Below are 9,989 nucleotides of genomic sequence, written 5' to 3'. Positions count from 1 at the left end.
GGTCTGTCACTAACCTCGTGTTCTTAAAAGCCACCAAGATCCTGTTTTTGGAGTATGGGGAGGGGCCTGGCAGGAGCAAGAGGGGAGGAGGGTTTCTAGGGCAGCCGAGTCAACAAGTCGACAACTACTCTAGGGAGGCTGAGAAGAAAGACAAGCTGGGGTTGGAGTGGCCTCTCCAGCTCATACAGCCCCACCCCCACCCCACCCCCAGCCAATAACCCGGGAATGTGTGTGTGGAGGGGCCTACTCCTCAAAGCCTAGAGTATCAGTCTTATTCCACCCTTAGCAACAGGACCCAAGCAGAAGACAGTGCTCAAAGTGGAGACGCTGAGAGAAGTCAAACTGAACCTTTAATCAGCCCAAAGTCAGGGGCTGAGGGAAGGGAGAGGCATGTGGGATTTCCCAAAAAGGCATACATAGTATGGGGTCTGTTCCTCTCCCCTCTTCTTATCTTCATTGCAGTTGTCTTTGGCAAAAAGTCTCCTCTCAAGAGTCCTGTTAAGGACCCTTTTGCCCGATTAGTGGACAATAGGCAGCGTGTGAGAGCCCTGCCCCACCCCCACCCCCAATGGGAATGACTTCCTAGTCATTCCACAAGAAGCGTTAGGACCGGAAGGAGAGAACCGTTTCCCTCTCCCCTTGGGTTACTTCAACAAAGACCAGAGAAACAAAAATGTGGAATATTCAAACTACAAGTCACTGAGAAAAAACAAAGGGGTGGGGGGATGGAGACACACATACACACAAAGAAGCACTCGCATTCTCACAGACATAAATATACATTGTCATTTGTACCGTTTGATTCCATTTCATCCACAGGATTCTAGATTTTTTCTATAGAGTTGGGGTGTTGGGGAGGGGTTGCAGCCCCCAGGGCATTTATTCTTCCAACTCCCATTCAATCTAACTTGAACTGGGCAAAGCCAGTCTGCAAGAGTTAAAGGTCTCACATGTTCTAAGGGATATGATACTTTGTAGGGACTAGAAAAGGATGAATAAGTAGGGAGGAAAGCTGGGATGGAGAAGGAGGACCAAATCCCATGGTGAGAGAGTAGTATGTATCCCCCACAAGAGCTAACCCCAGCTTTTTCACCCCTAATATTGGATGTCAGGAGTACTCCCCTACTCCCCAAACTGGTCTAACAAGTGAGGGGGGAGGTGACAGGAGAAGACCTCCAGGGGAACCTGGCTCCTGGGGGTAGGCCTTCAACAGATTGGCCTCCTCCCTGTTCCCCCAATCCTCCAAGTCAAGTCTTTGGGACCTCAGTGTCTTCTCCCTTTATTCTCCACCGCACAACAGCATACTTAGCCACAGAAGCCCAAGAATGGGGCTTGGCAGCCCTCCCCCTTCCCATCTTGTGATTTCCCAGCATGTGGTAGGGTGAGGAAGGGAAGGAGGTATAACTGTCAGCTGTCAAGATTTGGGGAAGCTGTGGACTTGTACAGTTGGAAGGACAGAGAGGGAGGAGTCCCTGAACCCTTCAGAAATTGGAAGGGAAAGGTGGAAATTAAAGGTATTAGATATTTACACAAGGAAAGGAACAAGTATAGGGGGTGGTGGTGGAAAAGATGGGGTGTCTAGAGTGGCAGTGGTAACAACCTTGGCCCCTCATACCTCTCTAGTCTTACATCAGGCTCTTTGGGAAAGAGCAGTTTGTCCTACCTCTCATTCAAAACCTTCCAGAGATTGTGGGCTCTGACCTAGCCCCAAAGAATCATTCCCCCTTCTGGTAACCAATATGCCCTTTAGCACCTCCTTCTCACCCCACAATCATACACACAAGCCCTTCACACCACTGTGTTTCCCTCCATGAATGTAGGTGATGTGGGCATCTGGGTGCCACGTTCCAGGGAGCTTGAGCTTCGAAAGGGCAGAAGGCAGCGCCCTGGTGGCCCTCCTCGGCCCTGCCGGGTTCGAGGCCCCCAGCAGCACAGGGGCCGAAGCACCTCCCGCCGAAGGTCTCTACTTCGCCACGTGTAGATCACAGGATTGAGCAGTGAATTGAATGTGGCAAAGGCAAAGAAGTAGTGGGCTTTGTAGAGCACAGGGCAGGCACGGACAGGGCAGGAGGTGTCCAGCAGGAGTACAATGAAGGCTGGCAGCCAGCAAACAATGAAGACGCCCAACACAATAGTCACTGTCTTCAGCAGTGCCAAGGTATGTGGTCCTGCCAGCTCTGCGTGGCTAGAACGCACTACGCAGTAGATGCGCACGTAGAGGGCAACTATAGCCAGCAAGATGGCGGTGAAGACAGTCACCACAAAGAGGATGTAGGACTTGGCATAGAGTGGCAGCACCGTAGAGCAGGCATCCAGCTGACCTAGGCAATTCCAACCAAGGATGGGCAGACCTCCCAGGGCCAGAGAGATGACCCAGCAAGCCCCAATCAGCAGCAGCATCCGGCAGCTCTTGTCACTACCATACACCTTCACTTTTGCAATAGCTACATGCCGCTCAATGGCAATGGCCAGCAGGCTGAAGACTGAGGCAGAAAGTGTGATGAAGGCCGAGCCCTCTCGGACAAACCAGAGCACAGGGGTCAGCTGCAGCGTTCGAGGGCCAGACAACAGGGTATTGGCGATGAAAGCTATACCAGCCAGCAGATCGGAGGCTGCCAAGTTGCCCAGGAACAAGTACATGGCTGAATGAAACTTGCTATTCCGAACAACAGCAGCCAGTACAAGCAAGTTCTCCAGGATGATGGCACAGCAGAGCAGGACAATGAACGCTGAGGCTGCCTGGCGGGATGGCGTGTCTGGGGGTACGGGAGTCTCCTTGGTGAAGTTGTAGTGTTCAAACACTTTGTTGGGATTCAGGTAATCTTCATAAGGGCTGCCCATGACCAGCCCCTAGGTGGGGTGGGGTGTTGTCCCTCACCCCACCCCTCACCAAAAGCCAGATGAGACTCAGCAGCCACTTGAGGCCATGGGGTTGTGAGAGCTAGGGAAAAGAAAAAACAAATCAGTCACCAACCCTGAGGGAACTGGGGGTGGGAGGGGGGAAGGGCTGATCTCTACTCCCACCCAAAGTCATAGATGACATATTCTTGTGTTTGGAGAGTAGGCATGCTACACCCCCCAACCCTGGGGCAGGAACAGTGGCCTTCAATCCTGGATACTTTGCCCAGTGGCCCATCATCAGGGGTAGATCCTCATGGTCCAAGTGTGGTCTGAGAGATTCAGGGTGGCATCAGAAAGAATTAGGTACAAATTTTCAGTATTCCCCAAATGTGCATCTTGCTTAATTCACTCCCCAACTTTTATTCATCACCACTTCCCACCTGTTCTCTTTCCATCAAAACCTAGTTCAAAATTCAGCCCTTCCAGGAAGTCCATACTTGAGTCCCCTCCTCTCTTCCCTCAATACCTACAGACTCGATTTGTACCAGTCCATTAGTACCAACAAGTGCGGTCTTTTGCTACTTTGTGTGCTCTGGGAATTTTATCAGACAAACTCTGTTTCCTCACCCAAATTGTGAGCTCTCTATAGGTGTGCTCTTTCTCTTTACCCTCCTCCCGGAGTGCCCAGGTCTGGGCTTTTGTACACTGGAAGTATGACCCATGATGCTCCTTACCTTCCTGAGAGAGGGTGATATTGAGCTAATAGCACCCTTGTTACCTGGTCACCTTTGTTGCCAGCTCCCCATCATTTCCCAGTTGGGACCACAGCCCCATAAACTTAAATGCCCAAATGATAAGGGTCAGGATGATTCCAGATGGGCAGAAGAGAGGTCAGAGTCTAGCTGAACCCTAAAATGGCTACTCATGTTCTTTTCAAAGGTTATTCTACCCCTCTCTGTTTTACTGGGCCCTCCAGGCCAAGAGCTTGAATTCATCCATGCCCTTCTCTCTATGGAACTACTATGAAGCTCAAGATGATGCTCCACCCCCAAACTTGAAGGAGTCTAGTGGTAAAGACTTCCCTCTGGCCTTAGAAGGCAACTCTGATCTAAGAAAGGGACACATACACTTTGTCCAGTTTTGTGCATTAGGGGGATGGGGATGAGGGGCTGAGTCAGGGAAGAGACAGTTCTTTTTCAAAAACAACTCTTTGTCATCAGCAGGATGGGGGCGGGGATGGGGGAGTGGGGGTAGAGGGTGAGCTCAGACAGGGTGTCCCAAGAGAATAGGCAGGAGGGGGGAGGACCCCTGTGCTGAGATATATTCCAGATGTGCAAGGCCTCTGGATTGGGGTGGAGCCCATGCTCGGCTGATATCCGGTCCAGGGAACTGATGAGGGAGAGAACACTAGGGGGATGGGCAGCATGAGGGAGGATCATAGAAAGAGGGGAAGACTAGAGAATGAGAAGAAGTTGGGGAGAATGTGCAGCCTTCAAATGAGAAACTTCCAAACACAGTAAATGGAGACATTGCTCAGATGGGGAAGGAGAGATGTGTGACAGGGACTATATATGGGCACATTCTTGCAGAAACAGATATTATGAATCTCCTGGCCCAACTCAAAACAAGAAGGGGCCTCTTCTAGGTTGTGCAGGGCAAGGGGAGAGGGGTGGGGAAAGAGAGTCTCTCCACAGAGAAAGCTCCCCAGTTCATCCAGTTTTATGCTCCCGGTCAGACCAGCCTCTCCCATATAGGAGTGCAACAGTATCCCGCCCTTGTCCCCACCCCCACCACTCAACTCCTCTCATCTCAGGAGGCTCTACTCTATGACCCTAGGGCCTCCTCTTATGGGGTGGGGGAAAGTGTTGGAGAGGCAACTACCAACTTCTCCAAACTCCATCATAACAAGAAAGAGGAGCTGATGCCTTCCCTTCCTCAGGTAAACTAACAGAGCCTTTTCCCACAGCCAGCCTCACTGTCCTGAAACCACAGCAATGGTCTTGAGAGATAATACCTACCTCTGGGACTGGGACTTCACCTTGTGTGGGTCCCTGTACCTTCTCACTAGTGCTGCTGTCTGAGTCTTCCTAGGAAGCCATTGAACTGAGACTCCTCCAGCCTCAGGAGCAAGACATCCCCAAGACTGAGGGTCCAGCCACACATGGTTTCTTTGGCTCTTGGCCTGGTTCTCTACTGCCTGGGGTAAGGAGGGGGGAAATCTGAGGCAGGAGAGAGGGCATCAGTCCTGGTTTGGAAACAGAGGAGGATTTGTCTGTCTCCCTCCCTGGACTGTGGCCCTGCCCAGCTCAGCTGACAGAGGCCCCTTGTTTCTAGAACTCAACCTTGGGCTCCAGGAAACCCTCTGCCAGATGGAGTTCAACCAGAGGCTGAACTTTGCTGGAGCCTAGGCCCCTCAGCCCAGGACAGGACTTAAATGCTTAGCCTAAAGCTATGGGAAAAGGCCCACAAAGGAACCAGTTCATCTTTGGAGCTATTCCCCAGCCAGAGAGGTGTACTGCTTGACTATTTCCTTCTCCAGAAAACTTATTGGTGCACACTAAGTCCAGCTGGTGACAGCAACCCTTTGAATCCTCAGACTGATCCTATGGCTATATTAATAAGGCAAACAGAAAACTCTAGATTTCCTTTGAGGAGTGAATTAATGCCAATTTTAGACCTCTGGGTTGGATGGAATTGAGACATTGACTAAAAGAACCAAAGCCCAAATGGGCAACCTAACCTTCTAGGACCGCAGCTTTCTCAGATCCACTCCCTATGTGGGCTCACTAATGACCAATAAAAGTTCTACCTCTTTGAACACTCACTCCCATTGCTTGCTTTTAAAATCATTGGATTATTTCTCTCCTCCCAGGTGTAATGGACTGGACTGGAACTGCTGAAGTTCCCAGAACCTACAAGTTTTGTTTCAGTTTCAAAGTGAAGGGTGATAAGAAAGGGAGAGGCCACAGCCCCTACAACTTGCATATGACCATAGCTAGCCACTTTCCAGGGCTCTGGAGGTCCAAAGATTGATTTCAGAAGGAAAAAAAAATCATCTGTTAATGGATCAGTAGATTCCTCCTCTTTCCTGCTCCCAGACAACTGTGCAGTTATACATGTAGGAAGGCCAGGCCTGCCCTAAACAGCCCTGGCCATCTACTGCCAGTTCCCACACCCCCACTGTTGGTCTGGACCACTCCGGAAGTGAGTTCATCAGCTTCAGGGTCTCTCAGAATAGGAGACCTAGGAAGCAAAGGAGTCACAGATGGGTAAACTGAGGAGCTGGCCCGATGTATCTCCACTTCCCAATCTTATAGAAGAAACATCGTCGAGTCAGTACCACTCCTCCTTGCCACCAGACTCAGTAGAATTCTCTGTGCTAGAGTTGAGACCCTCAGGTATGCAGGAGGAGGAGGAGAGTCAGGCAAATGCAGGCAAAGGAATTGACCTGGGCTTAGCCTGAGACCCACAATTGAGTCAGACTCAAGCTATAGACCTTTCCCCAGCCCCAGCTCCCCCCTTGCCCAGAGCCATGCTTAACTCGGCTTCGCAAGAGTTAAAATCTTTCCAGAGCTGGCTCCGGAAATAGCCAGACCCGAAATGGAATGAGGGGCCAGCAGGACAGAGCTAGAGTGGCCTAGGGAGATGGGATGAGAAGAGAGAGGCCTAAACTGCTCGGTCTGCGTTCGGGTTCCAATAGACCGCCTATGCGAGAGAGCAGTGAGGGATAGGTAGTCATACCTCCCTTCTTCCCTCGACCCACATCAGCTCCACAAACCCAAGTCAAGTGGATACCTCAGACTGTTATAAACACATCGTAATTCCGGAGGGGGCCCTTCCTGCTCTGGGCCGACGTATACAGCCAAAGGGACTGGCCAGAGCACCTGCCGCACAGCACATCCAACTCCAGGCTCAGTGCATTAGGAGGCGCCACTGGGAAATGCCCATTAAGACAAGGAGAGATTCTTATCTCCCTCTCCGGATGCAGACGCTATTCTCTGGTTCCCAGAGTACCTAGGCAGGAGCCAGCTCGAGGTCGACTACGAGAAACCCTCTAGGACCAGTACAGCTTTCAGGCTGCGTATTCGGAGCCGAATCTGCCTATCTATGCTTAGTATCTGAGGGTCGCGGGGAGAAGTGGGGTGGTGTAAGGGAACAGAGTCGCTGTTCTCTTTTCGGTCCACAATCCCCCAGCTAAATCTGAGTGCATCTCCATGGTGACGACGGCCCACGCCCTCACTAATGCCTTATCGCGCCCCTGGAATGCTCGGTATCCGCACCGGGCCGCCCCGCTTATCTCCGAGGTTGTGGCCTTTTAGCCTTGGGTTCTCCTCCGGCTCTAGCTCAGGCCCTTGCTCTTGTTCCAGGCGTCGGACTCAAGTTTTCCCCATGGGGGCGGCTGCCGCCTGAAGCCCAAATATTCCCCTTCCCCCGCTTCAATATGACAAACCTAGCAGCCGGGTTCACTTTCCCCAGAGCCCAACAATTCTAGGTCTGGGGGCGGGGGGGGGGGCAGCGCCGGGGTGGGGTGGGAGAGTGAGGGAAGGAGGGGAAGAAGGAAGGAGGGGGCGGAACCAGGAGGATGGAGGGGAAGTGGCGATGTGTCTGTTTCAGGGAAAGTTCTTCCATAAAGATAGGGAAGGGGGAAGGGGAAATAGAGACTAGACAAACTCCTAAGAGTCGCCCAGACAAAGACTGGGGAGCAGACCCAGGGCTGAGACCTAAGGATATCCTAAGGATTCTTGGTAGAGACCAATTTCCAAAGGCCAATTCCACTCGGGACCACTTCCATAGGGTTGCGTCGTGGGCCCGTGCCCGAGGAACATCTGAAGGTCATAAGCCCCTTGGGAAAGTCCCCGCCGCCACTGCTGTGAGTCAGTCTCGGGTCCATGGGGGCCACGCAGGGAGCCAGGGACAAACACACGCCGAGACACCCTCAGTGACACGCGCGCGTCCCCGGAGGTTCTTGGCAAAGCTTCTTTGATTCCATGTGGTTCTCGTTTTCCCTTCCGAAGTATGCCCCGCGATTCCGGGAAAGGGGAAGGAAACTGAGGCAGCAGACAGCAAAGGGAGCCGAGAATCAACCGGACAGACACCCCTGTTTCTGGGAAAGTTGCCTAGCCCGCTGTTCCTCAGTTCGGTGGACCTCAGAGGACCATTACCTCCCGCCGAACCTCTTTGGCAAACCACCGGAGTGGGAGCTACGACCGGAACCCGGAGTGCGGGAGTTCCTCAGCCCAGTCCCGTCTGACATCGCCCAGGTCCCCAGAAGCCCCATCCCCGCCCCCATTCCGTGCACTATGAAAGTACAGATTCCGCCTCTGCCTCCGCCTCCGTGCAGACTTCCTGCCATCCGAGAGGAGGGAAAAGGAGGGGAGAAGAGATGCGAGGAGGGGGCTAGATAGAAGAGTAGAGGGGCTTCAGAGGACGAGGAGGTCTCCACCCTCGGATAAGAGAAGTGGGCACAGAATTTCCCTCTAGGATCCTCAAAGGGCGCGTTATGCTGGGGAGTAGGGAGGGGGAAAGCCCTAGACGAAAAGAGGAGGAAAGCCCCCTTTTCGTGCGACCGGGCTGTGGGCCAAGGAGAAGGAAGGGGGAAATCTATGTGTGCACGCGCCCTCATTCGGCCACAGGTTCCCCCCCTCCCTAGATCCCACTGGCCCCAATGGGACTGGGACCCGCGCAATCCGAGCTGAGGGCCTGGGGAGGTAGCCGGAGCAGGGTCCACTGGGAGCGTGCTACTGCCTCACTCCTCTTTCACAATGACAATCTCCCGCGCGCCGCACGCTCACCTGGCTCCTCCCGGGCCGGGCTCTGCCTCTGCCTCTGGAACCGCCTCCCTCCCGCGGCGGATGCGAGCCCCTAGGCCGGACCGGGCCGGCCCAAGCGCCCAGCCTGAGTGTTCCGTTTCCCTCTTGCGCTCCCACAGCGGCCGCAGCTCGGGCTGGGGCTCCCCAGTCCGCCCGGCTGTGCCTGGGTCGTGGGGCGGGGAGAGCCACCGCCTCTGCAGCCAGCTCGCTCCTCCCTGAGCCCTTCCCCCTTTTCTGTTTTCCGGACGCTGCTCCGCCACAGCCAATGTCTTCCAGATGTGGCTGAGCCCCTCGCCTCTGAAGAGGTGGGAGGGAGGCCGGGGAAGGGGCAGTAGGAGAGAGAAAGACCGCTAGGATATGGGGGTGGGGTAGAGATTGGTTAGAGGAAGAGGAGTTGTTGGGGGGGAGGCACAAAAGAACATACCTGAGAAATTGGAGCAGCTACCTTCATAGCACATTCCCTTTCTTCCCAAGCGGTGGCAATCTGGGTGGAGGGGGGCAGAGAGAGAGAGAACTATGACTTCATTCTGGCCCTAGTCTAGGGTGTCACTGCTAACCTTTCCAAGGCAGTTCAAGGGACATTGTCCCTTGTTACTCTCCCAGTCGGAGCCAGGGCTCTAACCTGGCCCAAGCACTCTGAGCCAGAGAAAAAGAGTATCCTTCCCCTCCTCCCCCAACCCTCCAAGTGCCCACTTAAGTGGACATTCTTTGAACTCTTTGAAAACAGGATTGGTCCCATGACTTCTCTGGTCCACTTCTCTACTACACCACCACTCGAATTCTTCCTCCTCCACTTTCCACCTCTCAGAGGCCTCTAGTCTCCTGTTCTGGGATCCCCTGTTCTGAGGTCCTACTGAGATTAGACCCCTCTTGCCTCAGCAACCCATGCTTATATCAAACCCGACCTTCTCTCTGGCTTCTTTCAAATAAACTGAACCTTTGTTCACAGTTTAGTAATTTAGGGGATTTCATTTTGTAGGTCTTTTTCCAGAGAGCCACCTGCAGTGATCTGGGAAGTAGAGGGGGCCAAGGGGCACAGAGACATCTGACTTCAGGGGGTATATAAACCACTGTAAAACTGGAGGTAAGACCTAGGGGAGTAGAGAGAGAGACAAGTGGGAAGTAGAATTGGGCAGGGGGGACTAAGGCTTCAATATACAGATTAGGTCATTGTTCTGAAATGGGTGTGCCCCCAGACTCAGACACACTTATGTTTTTTCCTCTGAACTCACTCACGTTTGTTCAGTTAGAGCATCATTTATCTCTTTTTCCCAGTCTGAACCCCTAGTTGATCCACAATTCTGATACTATCATTTATTAGACTCCTCCTCTCACTCT

At 53.0% G+C, this 9,989-nt stretch overlaps 1 protein-coding gene across 2 annotated transcripts; it reads right to left on the bottom strand.

Moving 5' to 3' along the window:
* Positions 1-364: 364 nt before the first annotated feature.
* Positions 365-9,127, bottom strand: S1PR2 (sphingosine-1-phosphate receptor 2). Of its 2 annotated transcripts, none has more exons than XM_036750648.1 (2): positions 9,076-9,127; positions 365-2,941 (listed from the first exon to the last, which is right to left on the bottom strand). In XM_036750648.1, the coding sequence occupies exon 2, from the start codon at positions 2,839-2,841 to the stop codon at positions 1,789-1,791; it is 1,053 nt and encodes a 350-aa protein (XP_036606543.1). In that variant the 5' UTR covers positions 2,842-2,941; positions 9,076-9,127; the 3' UTR covers positions 365-1,788. The 2 variants fall into 2 exon arrangements, with proteins under 2 accessions (XP_036606543.1, XP_036606553.1); XM_036750658.1 differs by lacking the exon at positions 9,076-9,127 and adding an exon at positions 8,634-8,763.
* Positions 9,128-9,989: the final 862 nt, after the last annotated feature.

This window comes from Trichosurus vulpecula, chromosome 1 (genome assembly GCF_011100635.1).
Source record: "Trichosurus vulpecula isolate mTriVul1 chromosome 1, mTriVul1.pri, whole genome shotgun sequence".
NCBI lineage: Eukaryota > Metazoa > Chordata > Mammalia > Diprotodontia > Phalangeridae > Trichosurus > Trichosurus vulpecula.
This window is presented reverse-complemented; position numbering and strand designations above follow the sequence as displayed.